A 27,942-nucleotide genomic window follows, 5' to 3' on the forward strand; every position below is an offset into this window, starting at 1 on the left:
GGCATTGGAAGTCATTTATGTTTATTAAAACAAGGAGTGGATATGTATTGTTTCCTCCTTTAATACTTTATTTGAAAGCCTACGTCTGTAACACACATTTTTCTTCAATGTTAATTTCCTACAAAAAGCAAAATTAAATCCCCTTGAAGTCATTGGAGCGATTCCTATTGACTTCAGTGGAGCTTGGTCAGGCCTTTTGATACCACATAAGTAATGTTTGTCAGTGTCTTCCTTTCATCTCAGAGCTCCCTGCCTTGTCACCTGACTGATTTGAAAGTGTGCCACATTCACTATACTGTTTTCTGTAGTACTACATTGGATGAAACTAGTATGTTACAGAGGTCTGGGGAAGATGGGGAAGGCTAGGTTTACATGACAATTTTAAAGGATTGCTTTAACAAGACTCTTATTTTTTACATTTAGTTTTAGACTATGGTCAGATCATTGTTGGCAAGGATCATGTCCATGTAAAGAATTCCATATCTTAGAAAAGTCTGTAGTATGTCAAACTATGCTGTGCCACCACCATTTACCCACAGCCCACATATCGTGGGAATGTAGTCAGAAGTTGTATATGTATGGGCATATAGTGATGTGATGTATTTAATGTAGCTGGTCAAATAATTTCTTGTTCATTTTTCCCATTGAATTCATGACTAAATTTCTCCATTATGTGACCAGATCTAATATTAAAGATACAATAATGTGGTAACCGCTGACAGAGGACTCTCTTTAAAAATGACTTGTAACAGGGTATAATGGCCTTTTCAGATCAGAGGGGAAGTTTCAGGGTGAAGCTAACCCATTTCAGTCATTCTGCAAGAGATAAAGACCCAGAGAATGACAGAGGCAGATGCTGTGGGCTTGTCTTCACTGCAGACATACTTCGGGCTCTTTCCTGGGTTTTAGCCCAAATCTCCCTACTGTCTACACACACAAATCTTTTACTCAGGTCTTAGCTAGTATCTGGAAAATTCCTAGACAACTGTTCTTTTTAGGTCCTGGGATCAGGGGCCTTGTAGTGTAGGGCAGGGCAGGGCACTATGTCTCTGCCAAACAGGGCAAGTTCTATAAATCAGGGCAGCATATAAACTCCCTTCTTTGTCATAGGAAGGGAAACACTGGTAAAAAGAAGACTGGCTGCTAACCTCTCCCAGGCCAGGGAGAATGAGACTGAATTTAACTGACTATGCCTCCCAATTGTGGAGTAGCACTGCCAAACTCCCCACCCACGGAGGAATGCCTGGGGAGAAAGGGATGTTTGATAGTGAAGACTTTTGTTTTATGTATTTGAGAGGCTTTGCTGCCAGTCCTGGCAGAGCTGAGTGGAGGTAATATAAAGGGCCAGCTTGATGAAGACAGTAATGACTGTTGAGTTGGCGATATAGAATACTCAGCATTTACTGCTCCAGGTACACCAGATAAACATGGTAAGTTTCAGTACTTAAAAGGAGATAGCATGGCATCATAATTGCTGTGGAATTGTAAAATCTGAAATGCTGTGTCAGTCTATGTAAAATTTCTGCATGTACTAGGAAGGCAACCATTCTCCTCTTGATGTGTGTTTATAATTTTCAAATTAAACTGAAATCTGCAGCAGAAGCAGAACTGGGTGAGCACTTCACGTGTGGTTCCTATTAGAGATGTTCTAGACCTGGAACCTTGTATCCAATCCCCTTCAAGTGTCTTAAGGTTTTGGTATTTCAGATAAAAACTTGATCTTGTACCCAGAACACCAGTACTGTTGAGTTTTGCAAAACAAAAACTCAGCTCTCTTGACCCATCTTTAGTCTTTATTCTGTTTGACTATCTTGGGACCAATCCTGACATCCTTATTCTGTTTTTTTTTTTTTAACTCAGCCCATACATGGGCAAAATCCCCACTGATACCAGTTTTAGTTGAGAAGAAAAATGAATAAGGGCTTCAGGGTATGGTATCTTACTTATATAAGCCAGAAACATTAAGAATTTGAAAAAAAAAAAAAAAACATGGGAGGCAGGACACCTGATATTCCATTATTACTTTATATTAAATGGAAAAGTGATAAACATTTTGTCTTTTCTATGTTTTCAATTTTTGGCATATTATTATGTTGATGAACGCAGTACTCCCTTAAGCCTTGTTTTGCTCAGTGCCTAGTTTTGATTTGACAGGGTATCCCAAAGTAGAACATCTGAAATCACTCTACTGTAATTGTGTCATACAAATCTATAGGCATTTGTTCTTTTTGGTTGGTGTTCATAAGATCTGTCTGTCAATATTGCTTAGGAAATTTATATTTTTCTCTAGTACTGCAATAGCTAAAATGAAATGTGACATGTCAAACTTCTGTGAACTAGAGTAGGTTCGTAATCCTATAGTACTGGACAGTGAATGGTAAAAACATTAATCTTGCCTTAGCATTAAAATGTGAACTATTTTCGGACGCCACATGAAAAGTGACAGCTGACTCTGCCGGTCTCAGATAATCTCTCTACCTGGTTTGCTAAGTATGACTGCTGGAGCAAATTCAGAATTTCACACTTAAGAGAACTGTTCTGTTGGGCTTACAGATTTTAAAATTAAAAATGACACTCAAAATTGTTACAGGCCTGTATTCTGTGCCTCAGTGACCTCGCTGGAACTCAAATTCAGAGATTTTGTAGAGGTTGCTAATTTGCTGAAACCCAACTAAATCGGGGGGAGAGAGAGGGGGGAGCCACAATCCTGCAAATGCCTATGGACATGCTTAAATTTTAAGGACGTGAACAGTCCTATAGAAGTCAAATAGCTATGGTTTATCTTTTGACCAAATAAGGTTAACCTTGGTACATAAAAATGCACTCTAATCCCCAATAGTGATAAACAATATGTACAGCAGTAATATAATATGTAACATGTAGAGACTAAACAATTCCATTACATAAAATAGAAAAGACAGGAATGAGCATCTAGGATAGAAAAAGCAGACCAATAGCTGTTCTTATAACAGGCTATTATATACTACACATAATAACTGTTTTCCCTTTATGTAGTAAAGCTATACTTTAACTATTTCATAAATGTAGTGATCTAAGTTCAAATTTGGGGCCCAGATCCAGAAAACATGTATGCATGTTCCTTAACTTTAGGTACAGAGTAGGCCCATTGAAGTGCCTCAATAAAACGGAAATAAACGTTGACAAGAGAAAGGGCAATAGTCAGTGTAACTAGTCACAGATCTGCAAGGCACCAGCCTTTCAAATACAAAATTGTGAGGCCTGTGTTCAAGAAAGAAACTCTTTATGATGTCAGTCTCGTGAGTTATTTCCCTGTTTCTGATCTTCCATTTGGAGGTAAATTACTGAGAAAATTAAAGCAAGACAATTCTGGCAATATCTTGAGGCCTCAGATCTTTTAAGCCCCTTTCAGTCTGGTTTTAGAACTGGTTATGTATAGAGTATAGAGACACTGTTTACGTTGTTCACTGATAATCTCATAACAAAGATCGGTGGTGAAATCTTGGCACTGTTGAAGTCAGTAGCAAAATTCCCATTGACTACTGTGGGAAGTCTCTATATGTTGGTTCTTTTAGGTCTGTCATCTGTCTTTGATCACACTGGTTATTAAGGTGTTGTTGACCTGTCTGGCAGGGGTGGATGAAGTCACATTTGAATGAGGACTGTGACAGAGTGCTAGTTGTAGTACTCTGGTCACAGAGGTTGCTGCAACACAGAGAAGTCTGCAGGCTTAATTGGAGCAATCAACTGTTTCTAGTGGGGGTCACTGACAATTGGTGGTAATTGCTGGGCTAATGAGACAGTTATCTCAGAAACTGGGAGGACATGTAATTGGGAGGAACAGGAAGCAGGAGGAAGCTCAGAAGGTGAACTGGATGGAGGAAAGAAGCTGTGTAGAAGGTGCCACCTGTTGTATACCTGTACTTATGTCCTATCCTGGTTGGAACAGAGGATTAAAGGTACACGCAGATGACACTAAGCTGTGGGGAGAAGTAGATAAATTGGAGAGTAGGGATAGGGTCCAGAGTGACCTAGACAAATTGGAGGATGGGCCAAAAGAAATCTGATGAGTTCAACAAGGACAAGTGCAGAGTCCTGCACTTAGGAAGAAAGAATCCCATGCACCGCTACAGTCTGGGGACCGACTGGCTAAGCGGCAGTTCTGCAGAAAAGGACCTAGGGATTACAATGGATGAGAAGCTGGATATGAGTCAGCAGTGTGCCCTCGTTGCCAAGAAGGCCAATGGCATATTGGGCTGTATTAGTAGGAGCATTGCCAGCAGATCAAGGGAAATGATTATTCCCCTCTGTTCAGCACTGGTGAAGCCACATCTGGAGTATTGCATCCAGTTTTGGTCCCCCCCACTACATAAGAGATGTGGACAAATTGGAGAGAGTCCAGCAGAGGGCAACGAAAATGATTAGGGAGCTGGGGCATATGATTTACGAGGAGAGGCTGAGGGAACTGGGATTATTTAGTCTGCAGAATAGAAGAGTGAGGGGGGATTTGATAGCAGCCTTAAACTACCTGAAGGGGGATTCCAAAGAAGGTGGAGCTAGGCTGTTCTCTGTGGTGGCAGATGACAGAACAAGAAGCAGTGGTCTCAAGTTGCAGTGGGGGAGGTCTAGGTTGGATATTAGGAAACACTATTTTACTAGGAGGGTGATGAAGCACTGGAATGGGTTACCTAGGGAGGTGGTGAAATCTCCATCCTTAGAGGTTTTTAAGGCCTGGCTTGACAAAGCCTTGGCTGGGATGATTTTGTTGGTGTTGGTCCTGCTTTGAGCAGGGGATTGAACTAGCTGACCTCCTGAGGTCTCTTCCAACCCTAATATTCTATGATTCTACACTTGCTGGAAAAATAACAGACTATATGTTTGGGACTGAGACCACACACAAAAAAAGCATCCTTCAAGAAAACCCAACCTGGGATGGAGGACATGTGGTGTGACCGGCTACCCCATCAAAAAAGGTGGTAGTGGGGGAAGGAGCGGAGGGTTGCTTTCACTAGCTGTGCCACTTCTACACATACAGAGAACGAGGCTTCCTTGCTACCCATGAGGGGAGAATGATCAGTAAAGGTGGATGGATCAGGTACCTTAAGTAGGAAGCGTTTTCCAGCCCTGCCATACAATCTGGGTCCCCTTAGGATATGGGTACACTGCAGATAGGAATGCCTCCCAGCCCAGGTAGGCAGCCTCGCACTAGCTCTCCTTGAACTAGCTTGCCAAAAAATAGTAGTGTGGATGTTACGGCATTGGCTAGCCAAGTATGGACCAAGAGAGTTGGGCACCTTTCCATTCAGGTGAGTAGCCCATGCTGCCATCCATGTGCCAACATCCACACTGCTTTTTTTAGTGTGCTATCTTGAGCAGAGCTAGCGTGTGTCCATCTCCCCAGACTGGAAGGCACGTCCCAGCTGCAGTGTACACAGACACTTATGACCTAAGGGTGAGCAATCAGATGGCCTGATGAAAAGTTGGACTTGGTCTTCTGACAGGTACATGCTTGTTCTCTCAGGTATCTTTGACCAAAGCGCTGTTCCCCATCACCCTGGGTTCAGGGTGAGTGGGGGACAGGAAATGACCAAGGTACACTAAGGTGATGTTACTGTTCCTTAAGAAGAACATTGAGGATGTATCTGAAAAGCACTTTTAAATATAAACAGTTTTAAACATAGAAAAAGTTTTGATTACTTTCCTAATGAGTGTCAACACTTTATTGCAAAGTATAACTGGAACTGTAGCCTATTCTGGGAATACAAATATCAAAAATGTGATAAGTTTTCAAAAAGTATCACTAAGTGACTATATTATCTCAGTGTTCACTTACAGTTCATCATGTCAGGAAATTATTTCCTGAAACTAGCACATGTTTGAGTAATATAGGTGCAGTAGAGTGCAGTGTTTGTAAAAATGATAGTGAACTTGTAGTAGGAAAAGTGTGTATGTATGTGTTTCCTTGGGGAGCACAGGGAGATATGAAATAGAATAATTAAATAAAGCATACTGTGTTCCAGAGAGACCACATAGGAGTTCCAGGGAAAAGGAGAATGAGGTAATATGTTTTATTGGATCAACTTTGGTGAAAGACACAAACTTTCAAGCTACACAGAGTTCATCTTCAGGTCTGGGAAAGGTACTTAACATCACAGCTAAATACAAGGTGGAGGGAATGGTTTAACTTCTTATGCTAACACACATTCTAAGGGACTATTTAAGCAAAGTGGCCTATTAATTAATGCCTTAGGAGTCATAGGACAAAAAGGGGAGGTTAATGGGTTGCAGATTGTTGTAATAAACCATAAATCCAGTGTATTTTAAGACCGTGATTTTTAGTGTCTATCAAATTTAGGAATTTAAGCTCCCAGGCTTATCTTTTGAAGGCATTGTGCAGGGAAAGGCAGTGAGGATGGGAGAGAGAGAAAGTAGGAAAGGGATGAAAATCTGGCCCAATGTCTCCAATGAAAGTTTTGTCACTAACTTCAGTGGGACAAGGATTTCGCCCCAGGTGTCTAAATGGCTATTGAAAAGGATAAGTCAGATTATGATAATGTTAAGAACAGCTCTTTAAATGTGAAATATTCAAGTCTCAGTTTCTCTTAAGCATTTTAATGTATTTGTTGTTCCAGGAACAACAACTATTTAGGCTCTGAAAAGTTCATTTTCTTAATATTATCTTGGCAGTTCTCACTGAGCTATTTTCTGTCCTTTGTTACTGCCTGTTTCAGTCAAGAAAAAGTGCTTTTAGCGTTATGTGAGAAGTGCAGATCTGTACTCATCTGTTAAGCTGAGTACAGATAGCTAGAAAGAGGCTGTGAGCATCTAAGGTCCAAGTAGGAATGGAAATAAATGAACAAACCCTTTTTTCAGTAAGGTTTTATTAATGGGTTTAGTACAGATGCTTTTTCACAGTTAAGATTTATGCTTTTATAACATGCACTCCCATGAATCTTAGAAGATTAGCTGTATGTGGGCACTAACGGAATGGTAGATTTTTAAAAAGTTGCATGCCATGTATAGAATACATCAGAGTGCAGTACTGAGTCCTTGATGTTCATAGCTTTCCTCAACTATAGGTCACATACCTTATTGACTGTTATAGTACTTTTATCATGATATGGTTGTCACAGTGGGACAACAGCCCTTCCTCATCACTGTTTTGCATCTTGCTGGGGGCAAATAGATAACAAAAATATAGTTTTTTCAGGTGCCTAGCTGCCATATTAGGCATTCTGGGGTTCAGCATACCAGATCACACAACAAATAGCAGATTAGAATGCCACTTAAAAAATAAGACCAAATATTGTAGATAGAAATCTAAACAATCCATGCCATGTGCCTAATGCCCTCAGAAATAAAGTTACTTTAATCTCACAGATGATCTTGAGGCTTCTAACAATATGCTTTATTGTGAATTGAACTATACAAGCCCCGAGGTCCCAGCAGATCAACAGACTTGTGTAAAATTTATGCTTTGTTTTGCACAATTTTAGACTTCTTGCCATTTCGTTTTGTATGATTTTGCACCTCTAAAGTTTGCTTTGTACAGTGGTGAAAGCATTCAGAACCTTCAGACCCTCCCTGACATCCCCCCAAACATTAGCTTATGCCTTTTCTGGGTACAAAAGCTTTCTTCTACTCAAAAACATTACATAGTTTCTCTAAATTCTTCATGGAAACAGACCCATTTCCGAGCTCATACCAAGTAGAAGTAGAAGTAGTTCTACAATTCAGTACTTGTCAGGGGTCCAGTGGGGGCCTGGGGAGTGGCCCCCTCTTTGGTGGCAGTTGCGCCTAGTGGTAAGAGTCCAATGAGAGTCCGCATACTTCAGCAGTGATGGTGCCTAGTGGCACAAGTATAAAGGGGCCACCTCTTCCATCAGTAGGGCTGTGCAGCGGCAAGAGTCTATGGGGCTGCCTCTCCCAGTGGTAGGGTTGCCCAGTGGCAAGAATCTATGGGCCACCTCTCCCAGAGGCTGGGTTGCTCAATGGCAAGTACAGGAAGGGTAGGGGAACCTGGACCCACTCTACTCCACTGGGTTCTGACGCAGGGCCCTAGGATAAGCAGATACCCTGGTATGGCGGGCCTGGCACCTTACTGCCCTTACTGCACCTTACTGAAACAGACCAGAAAATCAAATCCAGTTGAATTGCATTCTGGACATTTTTTATCTACCTGACACAGGTAAATTATTATTATTGACCTTATCCAGCCATAATCAGCACATCAGAGGAATAGATGCTAATTATTGAGAAAAGTACAATGTGGTGTATTCTGGGAATCACAAGGGGGGTTTCAAAACCAAAAAGACTGGATAAAATGCAAGCATGATTCCATGCATAGTGAACAGATAAAAAGGTGCCAAAGGAAATATTTGACTGACAAAGTAAATAAAATACATCATGCCAGCACATGATGGATAAATCTTGGCCAAGATAGGTACATAACTTCAAGAGATGAAGTTTGGCCCTGGGGCTAGCGTACTAGCCAGGGACTTGGGAGACTAGGATTCAGTCCCCTCTTCTGTCACAAGCTTCCTGTGTGACCTTGGCTTCTCTGTTCTCCATCTCTAAAATGGGAGAGAACAGTCCTTCCCTACATCATTGGGGTGTTGGGAGGATAAATGCATTTAAGATTGTGAGGCGTTTAGATAGCTCCTATCACAGTAGTATGTTATACTTTATTCATAGAATAGTCTGCTATATATTGCCATATACTTTAGGAATGCACTCAATATTTTAAAATAAATCCTGTAAACCCACATATTAAGGATTTTTTTTTCCCCCTCAATATCAAGGCTACTGAAGTTAATTGGAGTCTTTCTTTTGTCTTCAATAGTCTTTGGATCCAAGCCCTCTATCTACACTTCAACTGAGTATGTAGATACCAGAAACAGTTGTAGTATGTGATTTTTGTGAGTAATACTTTAACAAGTCCCACACCCACATCTTCCACAACCCCTCATGCTATAAGAACTTTTTGGTTAAAAGTTAAATAGTTTCCTATATGTCAGTTATTCATCAGTTTTATCCTCTGGAATTCATAAATCACATGCCTGAAAATCATTAACATCTGTGGAAACTTTGTGAAAAAGAATAGTTCCTTGACTTCATGGTTTTCATATAAAACCCTGCAATCCAGCTTTCCTGTACTGTGTTCTTTTAAAAAAGGAAGTGTAAATACGACACAAGGAGTCTTGCTTGTTCCAGACATTATTAGCTGTCAATCCACTCTAATGTGATTCAAATATTCAGCACTATATCCAAGAATTCTAAAATGAAAGGGAAATACAAGGAGGATGATCCTCTTGAACTCTTTCAAATATATTATTATTAATTGTTTGCTTTGTGTTAACACCGAGAGGCTCCAATCAGGATTGAGGTCCTATTTTGCTAGGCTCAGTAGGGACATAGAAATCAGTAAGTGGATTTACACTGGTATAAAATCAATCGTAAGAGAGAGGAAAAAATTAGGCCCAAGGCCTTTAATCTTTCTCCAAGTTATAATTATAATGTGTAATAATGGGGTGAGCAGCAACTAAAGTTTTGTCATTAACTATATGCTGAGCAAGAAATTGTATCTATGCAGAAAAAAATCACTGTTGATAAGATATTCAAGATAGGGCTATGGCTGTTGGGTTGCCATATTTTTCCCTCATCTCTATGTATGCTGGATTTTAAAAGTTTTCATTTCATGTTCTCTTATTTCTTACCTATTTTGTAAACATTTTAAATTTGGAATTTAAAAGAAGAACAGGAACATAAAGTCAACGTCAACTCCTACAGGGCACGATTTTGCACTGAAATCAATGACATACGAAGGCACTTAGTATTTTGCAGGCTCAAATCCATGATCTTTATATCAATGATACCAGTTACTCTGTCTCTAGCTCTCCAGGTGGGTAAGGTGGGTAATCTCCTTAGGGGGAAAAAACATGTTATTTTCTGGTCAACTTGTTATTTGGAGATACTGGTCTCTGGAGATACTAACCCCTCCTTGGCCAGGCATGTATGTTGCAGAACAAAAGGTGCAGGACTGGAGAAGTGTATAATGAGGATACTGAAATGGCCTCCAAAATATCAACAGCTTATAAACCAGTAAATGCAGCACAAGAACTAACGCCTCTGATAACATCACAAGCTTCTAGTTTAGTTTAACACTCAGCAGCACAAGACATCCAGCATTGATTATTGACTATCGTTCAGCCAGAATTGTTTTCATTGTCATTTCATGCTGTAGCTAATCGAATGAAGGTGAAGGTTTTCAGGCTCTCTCTATTTAGAGACAGTTCCCATCAGATATAATCCTTTCACTAGCAGTTGGTAGGTGTGTTATGAATACAAACACTCACAAAGAAAATTGGAACAATAATGGCTACAAAAAGATTGTATCAAGACCTGCATTTAGTCTCTTTAGATCAGTTTAGGTTGATCAGAGTTTCTATTTTCTTTCACACTAACAGTCATTTAACTGTCACTTAGGAAGGTTTCTAATATACCTGAAGAATACGAATAATCTAGTGAACTCCTGGGTACTAGATGCTCCAATTTATATAAACTTAAATAAGCTGAGTTCAGTAACAAAATTTTTGCTTGTTTACAAAAGGCCATTTTTTCCCCTGTAGATAAAGAACTCCCATCAACTTCAGTGGGAGCTCTACCTATGGATGTGAGGGGAGAATGACAATTAGATACTGTTGTTCATGTGTGTTCAAAGTAACTAAATATATTAGAAGTTTTCTAGTTAGGATGTCTGCCTTGTTTCCTGGTGATTTTGTCCTTATTTACCCTAATAACGCTAAATTGTGTGTATTTGTGACATGTCAACAAAATGCTCTTTTCATTACAAGTAGTGTATTGGAACATCTAATGGATATAATATATTGCTTAATTCACAAATAACTTCCTATGAGGCTGTGTGACAGTCCACGCCCCTAAAGTTGCAAGCGGCATGGACTATCCGCCACAGTCCGTCAAATAGCCCTTCGGTCCAGGGCAGTATGGCCTAGCGGCCAGAGTCTATGACGCCCCCTTTTCCTCAAGGAGACGCGGCCTAACGGCAGGAGTCTGTAACACAGCCCTCGGGTGGAAGGTAGCGTGGCCTAGCGGCCAGAGTCCCAGAAGGAACCCTCGGGTGGAGGGTAGTGTGGTCTAGCGGCCAGAGTCCCGGAAGGAACCCTCGGGTGGAGGGTAGCGTGGCCTAGCGGCCAGAGTCCATGTCATTGGGGTGCGACAGCCCCAGTAGGGGGGCCCCGACCCAGGGCCCTAACCGTAGCGTAGGGCTTTTTCACCAACTCAGCGGGGGGGTTCCTACCGAAACACGCTGAGTTTCCCCGGGGCGGGGGGGAGGTACCACTCTGTCACCGTCCCGGGGTCCCTTCCTACCAGAGTCTCCGTTGGGGTCTCCCAGGAGTCATCAGGTCCTTGGTACTTGGCAGGTGCGGTCGTCCCCTGGGTCTCCTCCAATCGCCGGTGGACCGTGGATGGCGTCTCTTCCCAGCGCAGCCAAAGGCTGTGGCTGGTCCGCCGCAGGAGCTTCCTCGGCAGGTCTTTCTCCTACGGGCTCCAGCCCAGAATGAGCTGGTCTCCCTCCCTTTATACTCCTATATCACTTGGAGCATGCCCAGTCCACCCAGGGAGGTGGGACTTCCGCTGACAGTCCCTGGGGCTTAACTCCTTCCGGGCTAAGGCGGGGTAGCCTGGCCCCGCCACAGGCTGTTAGATCTGGCTCACTTAAGGCACCGCTGATATGAGGTGAAAGTGACCTAACACCTTAGCTTATCCCACAAAGATAAGTCATGCTGGTGTTCTGAAGGCCCTGGAGTTTCTGAAGCATGGCAAAATTATAGTCCCATGGATGGGTGCTTCGGGCTACATTTGATAGCTAGCCGTGAGCAATTTAAAAAAAAAATTCCATTGCTTCATAAAGGAACTGAAACGGGCTTAGATTTTATTTGCCTATCCAGCATATATGGATGGTTCTTTCTTCACACAGAAATTTGTGCAAGTATAAATTCATAGTGGAACACAATAATGTTTAGGTTCAACACCAAACTCAGACAGCAGCTTGAAAAGTCACAGAATACCTGTTTGTTCTTTCTGTATGTTGTTCCTGATGCTGAGAACAGTGAAAAGCAGCATTATTTATTTAAATAAAATAAGAGAGTCTTGTGGCTGAAGAAGGTAAAGTGCACTTTAAAATATTTAAGGGCAGAAATGGAAGGAAAGAGCTATTGAAGAGAATTTAGTTCCTTTAATTTAAATCTGTGAACAATCCAATACGTTTTTATTTTGATAATGTGGTAGGGGAAATTATTCTAAGCGATAAGTGGGATAAATATATTTATTAGCTATTTCTTGTAGTTTAGCACAGTTTATTTAAATGTAGCAGCTGCATAGATTCTTACTAATCTGGCAGTAATATATGTAGCAATGGCTGATGTAGAGTGGTTCATGCTAGAGCTATTCTGCCATAGATCCAGGTCAAAAACCTGATTTGCAGGAACTATTAGGAACCAAAGCTATGCTTACCTTGTGTAGGAAATTTGCATGAGTAGGTTGAACAGGAGGAAAAGTGTCAGGTCACAGGGGGCAACTGGGTGTATCCAGGCCAGTTACTCCACCTCCCACATCCATACGTTGTGTTCCGTGCAGCTAATCCAGTCAAGTCAACAATTTACTCTAGCCTCTGAGCAGAGAAGTAGTCCTGGAGTGAGCTGTCTTGATGAAGACTAGCTGCCTAGAATTTTTCTCCAGTGGTTTTCTCTGATTGGATTTGTGTCTCATGTGCAAGGGAATTGACCACTCCAGCTACCAGAATGATTTTCCTACCTTCCCCCCACACCTCTCTGACACAAGGGCTAGGCAGCTGCACATCTGGTTTCTGGCCTTATTGATTGATACCACTTATAAGCCTTATACTCCTATAATACTATCCTACTTAAACCTATCCATCACACATTAATTATAATTAACCACAACAATAAATCTCTCTATTAAATTATTAAATAATTGGCTACAGGCTGATTCAGAGTGCAGAGAACTCCACTTTATTGCATTGCTTACTTGTAGTGGTATGCAATAATGCAAGTGCTATTTTTAGGTAAGGACATTGTATGGGGCCCATAGCGCATTACTGAATAGTCTGTATTAGTTCCTACTGAACATGGGGGGGAAAAATAACTTTCTGTGTATTCCATTTTGTTAAAAAGATTAAACTAAACTAATATAGAAGTTATTTATTCTCAGTATGGTTTATCTTTCTGCTTTTAAACTGTATAAGGGCTTGTCTTCACTACCCGCCTGGATCGGCGGGTAGAAATCGATCTATCGGGGATCGAATTATCGCGTCTCGTCGGGACGCGACAATCGATCCCCGAATCGACGCGCGTACTCCACCAGCGCAGGTAGGAGTAAGTGCCGTCGACGGGGGAGCCACGGCGGTCGATTTGCCGCCGTCCTCACAGCAGGGTAAGTCGGCTCGGATACGTCGAATTCAGCTATGCTATTTGCGTAGCTGAATTTGCGTATCTTAAATCGATCCCCCCCCCCAGTGTAGACCTAGCCTAATTGCTGCTAGCCCTTCCCATGGTTAGAGTCACACATTGCTTCTGAAAGTAATTCATTTCCCTTTAGAATCTGTTGTTAACAGCATCTTTACTGAAGTCACAATTCTCTGCTGATTTATAGCCAAAAATAAATGGAACTTTTACATGTCAGAGGCTAATCAGCTCAATGATTAGTCAGCACTAGAGGACTTTATATTTTAGAAGCTGACACAGAGAGGAGAGATCTTTACCATTACCTAAGGATGATATCAGTAACAGCAGAGTGTTGTATCATTATCTTTTTCTGTCTTGTCTCTTTAGACTGTAAACTCTTTGGAACAGAGACTGCCTCTGTTTGCACAGTGCCAGGCATAATGAGGTCTTTGAGGCTATATTAAAATAAATAACCTAATACACAATCAAATTAGGAATTCTAATATAATCAGTTGAGACAGATCACCAGCAATAAATAAGTCAGGTCTGAGGCTATCTGGCTTTATTTCATGGAGTCCAGAATGTGTGACTATTTACTTTGTGGCATATATGTGCATACTTTTCAAGCAACCTATGGCCTTCAGAGGCCATGTTACAGCATGGCATTATTGAAATGAAAGAGCAGAGAGGTGGAATTATTTGTAAAGGCAGAATATAAGGACCTCGTGGTTCACATCTACCACAAAACTGACTTCCCCAATCTACATCTCATACTAGGAGGAGACCAAGGTAGAACATGGAACACACCTTCTAACAGAGGTAGAGAAGGTTGATCATTCCTTACGCAATGAAAAGGTCCCTCCAAGAAATGTGGGTAACATGTGAAACATAGGCTGTGGTGAAAGGGGATTCAATCTTTAGAAATATTCATGGATTGATATGTGATGACCACGTGACTTGCCAACTGCATTTGAAGGTGGTGACTTTCTTGAGACATCTAGACAGATTCCTAAGGATGGAGTCTGTGATACCAAAGAAGTAGGAGGGTGTAAAGGAGAGGTGCTGGAAGCTCAATTTAGATGATTATAGAGAACCTCTGTGGTAGCTTTCTCTGAAATGATTCTGGTTCCATATACAGGATCAGCTACATTGGGGTCTCAGTGCATGGATGAGAAGATGGTGTAAAGAGACAGGGAGGTTCAGTCCAATATCTTAATAAATTACTCAACAGGTAAGTAAAATAAAAGGCATTTTTAGTTGTTTACTGGCATATTAAGAGAGATTATTCAGAACAAAAAGACTTATTTGTATATGGTCAGTCTTACAGCATGGAGATATTACTATTTGTTGACTACTACAATATGGAAGAAGTCAGAAAGCAGAAATATTTTCCTAAGCACAAACTGTCTTTTTAAGACATGCCTGACCATTGTGGGGAGTCTACTAACAAAGGTATCAAGTCTAATGATGTTTTTTTGTGATATGACTACCTGACCACTAGCTAATGGGTTGAAACTAACTCATTTCCCTCTGGGCATCAAGCAACAGTCAGATGACAACACCTTTCTGACATATTTTAATCTAGGACACATTTGAACTGTTAACATCTCTAAAAGGCTCTACATACCACTGGTGATGGAGGACTAAATAACACAGGGTACCTATCTGCAACTGCTGACTATATATATATGAACAGAATGTCATGCTATAGTAAATAGGAGTTTTACCAGACATTATACATACCATCAGCAGTTTTCAGCTGTGTTATTGTGCTCATTATGAAAAGGTATATGTTTGTCTCCAGCTTAGTCCAGAAGTAAAATTGAAGGTTTGAGGGAGAATGAGAATATATTTGGCCATCAACAGAGAACATAATAGCCTACACTGTGCGCATAATCTAGTGGGTTGATCATTAAGACACTAAGATAAATTATAACATTTCTTAGCATAAGAGTTGGCCAAACTACATATGTTGATGGTGCAAAACACAAAATCCACCAGCTGAACATGTGGAAGTGCAGCAGTGTTTTATAGATATTTAAATTAACATTATTAACTGCTAGCAGGCAACAGAGATACAAGGAGTCAGGTTCTCAGGTGCAGTACAGCCAATTTGCACTGACAGAATCTAACCATGGAGCTAGTGTAATTGGTTCCACCAAGTTTCACTGCAGAGCAGCAGGATCTTTCCAGTAGCAGAGAGCTGCTATACAGGCTCCTACACTAAATCCCACCTTCACTGTCACCATTGGATGTCTGGCCAGAGGAAAAAGGATACGGCCAGGTCTTTCTATGCCCTTGCAATCGTTGGCTGACATTTCCACTCCTTGCAGCCTTTGGCAGCTGACATAACATGGAAAATCATTCAGGCTGCTCTAATTTACACAAGTGCTAGACCAATGCAAAACTAAATTTACTCACCTTTGCACCTCACCCCCACCCTCTAGCATTGACTTCACGTTCCTTGTGCATAGCCAAGGATCTATTTGCCTAGTGCATTTGATTTACTTAATATTGATAAAAATATTGAATTACCAGTGTCCCTTTAATAAATAACATTTAACCAAAGCTATTTATGCTGCCATTAGTAACCAACCCCACCCCTTGCTGAGGTTTAGTATATGTGGATATGGAAATTTGACCCGATTAATAAAAAAAATATTAAAGATTTCTTTTTCTGTGGGATTGTGGTTTCCCTAGCTCTTCAGGCATGTGGTTATTTTAAAGTGCATTAGGCAGGGCTGATCAGATGCCATTTCATATTTATTATAGTAAAAGCAAATACTTTTTTATAACATTAGAATTTCAAAGTAGGGCACAAATATTAACTGAATCTTACAGCAACCCTGCGAGGTCCAGCATGTAAACAATAGATCCCCTTTATAGATAAGAGAAATTGAGACACAGCAAGATTTTGTATTGCTCAAAGTCACATGCAAGTGGGTGACACCTTTGACTAAAGCTTCTTGGTTCCCTGCTCTTGCCACCAGACTATGTGGTATGGATCCTGGCTACAGGCAGCGAGAACAGGAGGATATAAAGTTGGGGGTGAGGGGGAAATGTGATCGTTATTAAAAAAACAAAAAAGAAGTGGGTGGATTTCATCCTGCGAGCCTGTAACTCCATGGCATGGTTCACTGTTTTGGCTAATGATAGCAATGAAACAAGGGAAGTATTTGAATTTTACAAAAATCAGTCATCAGTTTTGTTTTTAAAAACTCTGCATTATTTTCCTCTTTGCAAATGTCCAGTGCTCTCTTGTGACAGCTTCAGACTAAAATAATCGCCCACTCCCTATTTCTCAAATAACCATTGTTATTTACAGTAGTCTGACCCTGTTACATCCCGGGGGTGGGGGGGAGGGATTCAGCTGGAGCTGGTAGAGGTTATGATGTCATATGGGTCCCTCTCTGTGGCCTGATCTGGTCAGGACAGTCCTCAGGAGTGGGGTGATGAAGGTCTGTGGTCCCAGGAGATGGTGTGAGTGACAGGCATGATGGTGAAGCTTGCTACAGTAACCAATTTTTGTTACTCGTGGGGCTGAAGCCGGGAATGGAGCTGCAGGGCTGAAGCCCTGAGTTCTGGCGCCCCTCACGAGGCTGAAACCGGGAGCAGAGATGCAGAACTAAAGCCCTGACCCCCCTCCCAGAGCCCTGGTACCTCAAGGGTCAGAAGCCCCTCCCCCACCTCACCCTGCGGCTGCAGCTCCAACTCCTCTGCCCCCAGAACATCTTGTTCAGAGTTACTGAACATTTAAGAGTTACAAACAACCTCCATTTCCAAGGTATCTCTAACTCTGAGGTTCTACTGTGTATTCCGTTGAGTATACCATCAACTTTTCTGATCACGTCAATTCTCGTGCAGGGTGTAGAAGACCTGGACCAACTTGTTATGTCTCAAAATTCTTGCCAGTTTCCGTAGAAGTGTATGATGACTCATTGTGTTGACCTGTCTGCTACTTATGACACTAACAGCCACTCTTTTTGCAAGTTTCAAAGCCAACTTTGATGTATTGAGATAGGTTTGCAACTTGACCACAGCATGAAAGCCCTGGGCGGAAACTGCTTTAGTTATCAAACAGCTGGCTTTCCATTGTGGGTGCTGTTCTACCCATTATAATCCATTTGTATCGCTTGTAGGTTGAGCAGAGTAAGAGTATTGGTCAATATCTCTTTGCAGAATTAGGGTCTTTACATGGTTGAGTGGTGCAACCATGTTAGCCTGTTTCCACAGCCTGGGTATCTGCATTGTCTCCATGCAAGAATTCAAAAAATCAAGTAGCCTCTTCATTGCTGTCAATCTCAAAGTACAGTAATAGTTCACTATATCCATTGAGTCTGGCTGTCTTTCCACATTTAAGTGTTTGTTTTCATGGCTATTGTCAACTCCTTAATGTTGAAGGACTCATTGCGGACTTCATGGTCTGTGAGAAGTGATTGAAGTTCCTGCATAATCTGTTTCATTTTGTGCTTTGCTTCGTGGACTGTTTTACCATTTAGAATAAATTGGTGTGCTACTTGGTTGGGAGAGACTGCACTGATACGCATTGATGGTTATCAATCAACTCCCTCCAGTAGTTGCACTGCTTCTTTTGGATCTCTCTTATAAGCATTATCTCGAGCACAATGGTTTGTTTGCGGAAGGGATCCAAGTCAAACAATTTGACACATTTTTAATATTGTTCACTTGTTTGTTCTGAAAGTCCAGGCATATATAGCATCCAGCATCTCCTAGAATTTGCTGTTGGGCAGTCTTCCACACCATGGAGAAAACCTCTCCATAGTGCATGTTGTCGGAGTAATATGACAGATGGATCCATCCAATTCAGCTGTAAAGCCTTCCCAGTCAGCCTTTCTGAAGTTGAATCTCAGTGGGTACTTTGTTTTCTTGGGTCGTACTGCAGCCTCTGTTGTCACTTGCACTGGTCAATGTTGGGATTTTTAGGACTGTTGCCATGACTTCCTTTCTGAACTTTCAGAGATGACAAAGACGAGGTCAGGATTGTTCCTCTTGTTCCATTGTGCACTTTGGAAAGTATATTTATCCTGGAAATCATAGAGCAAACTCAAGTTGTTTGTTGCTTCTTACTTTTCAACTATTTCACCATTATTGTCATTGTTGGAATATCCCCAGATGGTGTTGACTGTTGAAGTCGCCTATGTCAAGATATGGTGTGTTTGTTTGTTTTTCCTTGCTGGGGAAAGTCAGTTGGGCATGCTAACTCTTCTGGTGGTTTTTAAAGAGAAACCACTGCTATTTGTTTGAGTTCAATAAGTTCCATTGTACCATGGTGTTTCACAACAGTGTTTTTCGCCAGTCTTTTGTTGCATACATGTATTGTGCTACTATAGGTGTTTCTTTTGACGTTCACAGCAATATGCATGCCAGGTATGTTTGGTGTGGTTGTCTCTCTCTTTGTGTGTCTCTTGCAGGCACTTTTCTGCCAGACAGAAAATCAGACTTTTCTGCAGATATTGAAAATGATGATTTTAGGTGCTGTCTTGGACTGAGGCCCCGAAAGGGGCCATTTATGTCAATGTTTGTCTATATCTCCTATTGTGGTCTCAGTCCATTTTGTCAGAATTGGTTTCTCCCATGGTTAGTTGCAATGCTGGATTAACAGAGAGTATGACATGAACATATCTGACAAAGAAGAGAAGACGTTGTGGATACCTTGCACCTCCACAACTCCCTGACTGACTTTCTGCAGACATGAACCCTTTGCGTGGGTCTGCACTGCCTTCCAAAGAATCTGACTGAATTTGTCTCTTTAATTCTGAGACACACAAGTCATGTCAAAGTCCATATATATGAAAGGAACATTTGAGGAATTTCACATATTTTTCTGTTATATAATGACTAAGGGACTAAATTATATCAGTTGGCTTAAAATATTGAAACTTTCTTAATTAGTTACAATATTTTAACTAGAATAATGTAATGAATTGTTTTTAACTTTAAAAGACACCCTAATAAGACGTTTCTCCAAATTATACTCTCTTGGTTAATGAGTCAAAATTTCAGACATTCCATCTTTGGAGGGCGGCAGGATCTTGATTTACTCTTTCTAGTTTAGAAATGTATTTTTCAAATTTAAAAGCATTGAATGTTGCTTTGAAGGCTTCATTAACATGCAGATTAGCATAAATAGCACAAAGTGATTAGTTGATATGAATGGCCTCGAAAGAGTACATCAATTCATTTCAAATCCTAATGTGTATATTAATGGAGTTCAGGAAGCCACATTCATCATCCTGTGACTGATTAAAAAAAGTAAATAGTGACTCATTTCAACATATACAAGACTTTACCAACTGTTTCCTCAACCTTTATCATGAGCATTTTTCATCACAGACTGCTTTATGTATGCACTGTTTATGACTGCCCGGTTGCAAAGCTAAAATAGACTGTTGTAACAATGTGAATCGGAGGGTTGAGTAATGGCCTATAAAATGAATCCTGTGCATTTTTTAGAGGTCATCCAATTTATCAATGATGTTCTTCAAAACAGAACTTGCTAATATCCCAAATTTTGCTAAAATTAATCATTAATCAAATTATATGTATAGTATATTAGGAGGAAAGATGGTATAGTAAATAGGACACTGAAAGGGGGCCTAGGAGATCTGGATTCAGGTCCCTGATCAATCAGAGATCCTGGGTGACTTCAGGTAAGTCACTTAATCTACCCTGTGCCTCAGTTTCTGTAAAATGAAGCATAATACTTCCCTTACAGGGATGTTGTGAGGATAAAATGCATTAATGACTGTGATACACTTAGATAAGTGATGAAGGCTACATAAGAATCTAGAGTGTAAAACAGGGTTTGTTAAAACTAAAAGCCAAGACATCATTTATTGTAGGTCCCCATGAGTTTCCCATCTCTTCATTCAAAGTAGCTGATCTAAAGCTACAAGGCACAATACTAATTTTTCACTGTAACGTGTTACTTGAGATCACTCACTTTTCTTTCTGCTCAGACCTTACATGCGGGAAGGATGGATTAATATTGACTTTCCATTTACCGAAGATCTGAGCTGCCCTACTTTTTTTTTTTCTTTTGTGACCTGAATGGAAAGTACTTCTTTGCCAGTACTGGATTTATCTTTCAAAACAATTCTGTACAGGCATGGCAGAATGGGTCAGGCACTGACCTGTACAAATTGTACTGTTGTAAAGAGAAAAAAATCTTGGTTTTGATAGATTTGCAAAAAGGTCAAAATAGGGGTTTTAAGAATTATTAAATCAGTGTTAATTAAAAATGAAGTGGTCATCCAGTTACTGAGGAATTTGAAAAATACTAAAAAATAATGTGAAAGCTTACCGTGAACAAAGATGCTTTATAAATCCAACCTAAATGATCTTATGCACTCCCAAAGTATGCTTTCTCCACCATCCTTTTTACTCATTTCAGCTGAAGGTTCAAATTCAGTTATTTATACCAACTGAAGTTTCTAAAATGTGTGCAGATATGTAATAGGCTGCACATAAAACAATCAGTTATCTGAACTATTCAGGAATGTGGTATAATACAGTTCATGACTGTCAGAGCCTACAACTCAGTCTCAGCTTTTAATGAACAATTTTTGTAGAAGAATGATGTTGTGGCCTAGGCTCTGCATTGGAATTCAGGATAGCTAGGTTCAGTCCTTAGCCTTTCCACAGACTTTCTGTGTCCTTGAACAAGTCATTTAGCCTGCCAGTGCATAAGTTCTCCATCTTCCACTTGTCAGTTCTCTGTTTTTATTTATATTATGGTAGCACATAGAGACACCAATCAGAGAGCATGGTCCTGTGGTGCTAGACACTGTGCGAAGGGATGAAACAAAGACACTCCCAAAGAGATGCAATAGGAGAGTATACAGATACATGGAGAATGGGGAGGATGTGGGTGAGTTAACAGCCATCAAGGGTACATTTGCATATTTCTGCTGAGGATGGGGAGCTAAAGGAGAGGTGTTGTGGTTGCTATTACAGGTGGCACCCCCTTTACCTGTATGTTGGGGGGCAGGGAAGACCAATATTGCCAACCACACATCTTCAGAAATAAGGAGTTATACCCCAAAATCATGAGACTGGCTTTGCAGCTGTGAGATTTAGAATAAATGAATGGTTCTTTTCCTTTTCCTTCTGGTTTTGAGTTTCCAGGGTGCACTCGGGCGATGTTTGCAGCTTTTTCCCCACACCTAGTAGGGCTTTTTTCTAAATGAAAACTGAGGTTTTCATGTAAGCACGTGGCTGCAGGAGGTGTGGCTTTAAATAAAACATCAGATATTGCCGAACTCATGGTACAATTGCAATTATATCAACACTGAGACAAATATTGGGGCCAAGAGATAAATTCACTGAGCAGAGAACAGGCTAAGTGGGGAGCAGGAGCTCAGTGAGATCAAAGAAGGAGCGAGCGGGATGCTTTGAAGCAGGGAGGTGCAGAGGAAAATGAGTGGGAATGAAGATCCTTTCCAGAAACTGCTGGGATTCCCTTTGAGACTTTTTTCCCCACTCGACTTCCCAATAAATTAATTCGACTCCAGCCTTCGGCACTCACGTATTGTTATGTGGCATACAGCAGTGCTACTCTGATGATTCATTTACTTCCCTAATTCTGTCTTCCAAAAAAATCAGGCCTCCCTCCATGTGTTAATTATTCATGTCAGGCCAGGCCTCAGCTACGCTCCACAATAGACTTCACTTGCTTTCAATATCTGAGTTAGAAAACAATTGTATGCAAAGAGGCCTTATAGTACAAACCATTTGATTATTTTAACTCAGTATTTTCTTGTATCTTGTTAACATGGCTGAAGTGCTCTGGGTGGCCAAAGAAAATGAACTCCTGCTACAAGTCTATATCAATCAGGAAACAGAAATGTAAAACTTGCACTACATTTCATTTTTTCATCCTTAATGTACCACTTACCTGTCACGACAGGTGTATGATATGAAATTGTTTTCAGAGAGCGTTTTTTTTTCCTGTCTGTACGTAAACACAAACTGTCCTTCAATTTTTAATTTTTCTCAGTTTCTTCAGTAATTGTGGGTATACTTGGTTTTATCATTTGATGGAGTGGCTTGACCCACAAGATATTCTTAATTCCAATTATAAACATTACTGTTGTATTTCTGTCAAAACAACAGAGATGGAGGTTTTGTTGCAGACTATTTTGCTTTCTGTGGCTGGTTCTCTTTTGATAAAAAGTAGCTGTTATTTGTCACACTGACAGGTACACCTACTGCGAAATGCTGGCGATGAAGTTACCATCACTGTACAGTACCTCAGGGAAGCTCCATCATTTCTAAAGCTCCCGTTAGGTAAGAAGAAATTAATGGGTACACGTAATTTTTTTTCCCTTTGCAATATTTCTCATAATGAGCAGACACTGACAGAAATAGTAATCTTATTTTCAGATATTTTACTGCAAGAAGCTTTATTCTTTAATGTACATTATTAGTTTATGTTCAATGTGTAAGAATATAGGCCCAAATTTTTATATATATATATATATATATATATAGGCTTTTCTGCGCTCGGTGTTGCGATACTTAAATCAGTGGTCTCCAACCTTTTTATGCTAAAGATCACTTTTTGAATTTAAGATCAACCCAGGGTCTACCCTGTCTCTTCCCTGAGGCCCCATCCCTTCCTGAGCCAAAGCCCCACTCACTCCACCGCTTTCCCCCACCCTCACTCACTTTCACCAGGCTGGGGCTGAGGGGTTCGGAGTGTGGGAGGGGGCTCCGCGCTGAGCCTGGAGCAGGGGGTTTGGGTGCAGGAGTGAGGGGTGAAAGCTCTGGGAGAGAGTTTGGGTGCAGGAGGGGGCTCCAGGCTGGGGCAAGGGATTGGGGTGTAGGAGGGGGTGCGAGGGGCAAGCTTCAGCTGGGAGGTGCTTACCACAGGTGTCTCCCGGTAGGCAGGGCTCAGGCAGGCTGCCTGCCTGCCCTGTCCCCATGCCGCTCCTGGAAGTGGCTGGCTGCTGGCATGTCTTTGTGGCCCCTGGGGGCTTTGTGGCCCCTGGGGGAAGGGAGGCAGCAGGTCTCCATGCACTGCCCGCAAGCACTGCCTGCATCCGCAAGCGCCGCCTGCGCAGCTCGCATTAGCCGGTTCCCGGGCAATGGGAGCAGCGGGGATGGTGTTGGGGATGGAGGCAGCACGTGGAGCCACCTCTGCCTCAGGGGCCACAGAGATATTATCCATTAAATATTGTCCATTAAAACCAGTGCGAGGGGCAACTTACCAGTGTAGAAAAGGTATTTTTGGAGTATGATCTGCACACAAACTATAGAATTTTTTTTTATTCTGTGAATTTAGGCAATGTATTTGATAAGCTATATTTATATGTTTCTAACTCTTCCACACAAATATTTTATAAAATAAATGAAAGCATGATTAGTTAAATAATGATCATCAGCAAACTTCCACTGTTATAAGGCATTTTAAAGTAATTTTAAATACCTGTTTTTAACAGATTTAAAGGCCTGAAGAAACTACTAAAAACCCAAACATGCCCAGTAGTGTTCAAAACTTGGTAGGGATTTATTCGGTAACTTTCCCATAGAATGTGGTTTTAGCACGTCTGGCTATATAAAAAACATTTATGAGATACACAGAGACATGGCTGCTTGGAAAAATTAAATAAAGTTGAATCATTTCTTTCTTCTCTAGTTAAAATATGTGCATAAATTGTTATGGAGAAGATGAGCCTTATTGTACAGTTCCATTTTTGCTAAGCCCAACAAATGTGCATGGAATAGAAGCATAAAAAAGGCATATGGACGTGAATGATTGTCATCCTCTGTTGTGTGTTGTTAAGTTAGAGACTTGATCGGCCTATTAATGAGAAATGATTTAAGAGGAATTTCAAGTGATTGCTGCAGACAGAATAATGAATTTTGGTGATAATGATTGTGGAGCTGTGAGTTTGATTTTTACATGCTTTTATCAAAATATTCAGATTGCCATAGTAAATTCAATGTAAAACATACACTATTTCAATGTGAAGTTTGCACAATTAAGCACGCAAAGAAAAAAAAATGGAAGAATTAAATCAAAAAGCAAAACCTAAACCCTGTGCTCTTTGGCATTTGCATTGTAATAGTATTTAATTATGTAATCACATACTATTTCTAATATAATATATGTCATCTATAACCTAACTAGACATACATTTCTTAGATAAGCTGCCATCAAACAGTATGTTTACAGACAACCTCCTAATGCATACATGCACGAGGAAGAATTAGCTCAAAACTTGGCTTTTGAGCACATAACCATGCAATATGAACATTGCAATAATGTGTTTTCTTGCATTTAATTTTCCAGTTAAAATAATGAATATCTCCAATTCTCTAAAATAACAGGCATTCACCAACAAAAAAATCAGATCCATTAATAAAGTTTACTTGTCCACTTAATAGGCACCATTCAAGCCAAGTGCTAAGATGTATTTACAAACCAGTGCATGCATATGCCCTTAACATGTGACTAGGGAATGTAGCTATTAATTTTAATGGGAGATGTGTGGCTAAATTCTCTATTCAGCTTTCAAAAACTCAACCTTACTGTAAAAAGGCTTAATCTGACAAACACTTAAACATGTGAGTAATCCCATTGAGCAGTCTGTACATAAAGATATCTAACTGCCTTCATCTTTCTCATCCTGTAAAGTATAGCCTATGATCAGATGCATACTGTTGCTTGTCATGCTAAAAGGCAATCACGTGTTTGTTTTTGTACAATGACTTATTTCACCAATTCTCACATTGTAATCCTTCCTCAGTTGAAATAATAATGGATTGTTTAATATTTTAAAATAGTTAAGCAATTATCTATCACCTTCTGATTTTCAGGTTCCCCTGGACCATCCAGTGATCATAGCAGTGGAGCTTCCTCACCTCTCTTTGACAGTGGTTTACATTTGAATGGAAACTCAACTAACACAGTAAGCAAATTGATTCCAGTTAGTCTGATTATAATCTGTTATCACTATCTTCCCAATCCTAATTTCAAATGGTGAATCAAAATGAATCTCTGTCAAGGGTATTATCATAAGGCAATTGGCTAACTTCTAAAAGTTTGAAACAATACTTTTTCAAGTGAACTTTCACGTGTTTTATTGAATTTCATAGAAATACAGAAGTCAAAATATTCCTGCCATGCCAGAAGGCATTTCAAGATTTAATTAGTGAGAAACCAATTTACATGCTAGGAATGAGAAAATGAAAAAGAAAAAAAGGAAGGTGGGGGGGGATAAGAAAATTGTATTAGCAATATGTCTACGTTGAACCAAAATGAATGCCAGCTATTTTACAATCCTCAGCATGTAGTTAAGAAATGGGCAGATGTAATACCATGCAATGGTCTGTTGGATCTGCTGTTTATAGCCTTTTTCAAGGCAGGCAATTATTCACCAAAGCTATGGCATGTATGATAGTTTTAGGAGATAGCACTGTTGCTTCTTTAATATAAAGTTTGTGGGTACACAAAGAAAGGAAAAAGACACAAGCAGCCCCTACACCCTCACCCTTCTTTTGCTGACCTGTCACAATCCTAATTTTTACACTTGGGTGCCAACTTTCCCAAAGAGGATGGGAAGGGGAGGAGCAGTGATGTCACTGTGGGTCACAGTCTTGCTGTAACCGGCCTGTTGATGCACAATGCATCAAATTCATGTTTCTTCTCCATATCATCAAGGCTCATTACACTTATGTATTTTTGATTCATAGTGTTGGTTCCCTCATCCCTTCAGCTCAGGCAGTGTTGTGTGTCTCTACTGCCTGCTTGTCTGCTGCTCTCAGAAACATCATTGTACTTTCTCCCATAGCATCTTTCCTTAATGATGCCCATTCCCAAACTGATGACAGATGACATTTTGATTCAAAAACTAGAGCAATATAAAATTAACATGGAACACATTACATGGATTAAAAGCTGGCTAACTGATAGGTCTCAAAATGTAGTTAGACATGGGGAATTATCACCAAGTGGGTATGTTTCTAGTTGGGTTCACAGGGATCGATTATTGGCCCTTCACTGTTTAACTTTATCAATGACCTAGAAGAAAAACGAAAACTATCACTGATAATTTTCAGACAACAAAGATTGGGGAAGTGGTAAATAATGAAGAGGACCGGTCACTGATACAGAGCAACCTGCATCTCTTGGTAATCTGGGAGCAAGCAAGCAATATGTGTTTTAATACGGCTAAATGTAAATGTATATGTTGTGACAGACCCAGACCAGTGGGGTACAGGAGTTTGGGTAGAGGGCAAATATACTGCTCACTGGATGAGTAGTTTTCTGTTCCCTGAGTGACCAGAGCAGGGGCTGCACTAGAGTAATCAGGAACCTGCTAGAACCAGTTAAGGCAGGCAGGCTAATTAGGACACCTGGAGCCAATTAAGAAGAAGCTGCTAGAATCAATTAAGGCAGGCTAATCAGGGCACCTGGGTTTTAAAAAGGAGCTCACTTCAGTTTGTGGTGCGAGTGTGAGGAGCTGGGAGCAAGAGGCGCAAGGAGCTGAGAGGGTGAGGGTGTGCTGCTGGAGGACTGAGGAGCACAAGCGTTATCAGACATCAGGAGGAAGGTCCTGTGGTGAGAATAAGGAAGGTGTTTGAAGGAGGCCATGGGGAAGTAGCCCAGGGAGTTGTAGCTGTCATGCAGCTGTTACAGGAGGCACTATAGACAGCTGCAGTCCACAGGGCCCTGGGCTGGAACCCGGAGTAGAGGGCGGGCCCGGGTTCCCCCCAAACCTCCCAATTGACCTGGACTGTGGGTTCTCCCAGAGGGGAAGGTCTCTGGGCTGTTCCCCAACCCACATGGTGAATCTCTGAGGCAAGAAAATCTCCCAATAAGCGCAGGACCCACCAAGATAGAGGAGGAACTTTGTCACAGTGTCTAGGAACAAAGAGTGTAAGCCATAGTTACAGAACGGAGGACTTTATTCTGGGAAGCAGTGACTCGGGACAAGATTTCAGGGTTGTAGTGGATAATTAACTGTGCGCAGGGGCGGATCTATGTATTTTGCTGCCCCAAGCATGGCAGTGAGGCAGCCTTCGGCGGCATGCCTGCGGGAGGTCCGCTGGTAACGCGGATTCGGCGGCATGCCTAACTGCCACCCTCACGGCGACCGGCATGCCGCCCCCCCGTGGCTTGCCGCCCCAGGCACGCGCTTGGGGCACTGGTGCCTGGAGCCGCCCCGACTGCGCATGAACTCCCAGTGTGACGCTGTGGTCAAAAAGGCTAATGCAATCCTTGGATGCATAGAAAGAGGAATCTTAGTAGGAGTAAAGAGTTTTTTGTACCTCTATATTTGGCACTGCTTGAATATTATGTTCAGTTCTGGAGTCCACAATTCAAGAAATGTTGATAAATTGGAGAGGGTTCAGAGAGGAGCCATAAGAATGATCATAGAAAGACATAGAACCATAGGGTTAAAAGGGACTGTGAGGGTCATCTAGTCTAACACCATGATAAAGATTATTA

At 41.0% G+C, this 27,942-nt stretch overlaps 1 protein-coding gene across 1 annotated transcript in view; it reads left to right on the top strand.

Annotated features, from left to right (window-relative positions):
• SNTG2 (syntrophin gamma 2) overlaps window positions 1-27,942 on the top strand; it is a 457,199-nt gene that overhangs the window by 282,701 nt on the left and 146,556 nt on the right. Inside the window, exons 7-8 of the mRNA XM_024215800.1 lie at window positions 22,685-22,772; window positions 25,308-25,399. Of these exons, the coding sequence (XP_024071568.1) occupies window positions 22,685-22,772; window positions 25,308-25,399 (180 nt within the window). The remainder of the gene's footprint in view (window positions 1-22,684; window positions 22,773-25,307; window positions 25,400-27,942) is intronic.

This window comes from Terrapene carolina, unplaced genomic scaffold, assembly GCF_002925995.2.
Source record: "Terrapene carolina triunguis isolate 2854851 unplaced genomic scaffold, T_m_triunguis-2.0 Scaffold42, whole genome shotgun sequence".
Lineage (NCBI taxonomy): Eukaryota > Metazoa > Chordata > Testudines > Emydidae > Terrapene > Terrapene triunguis.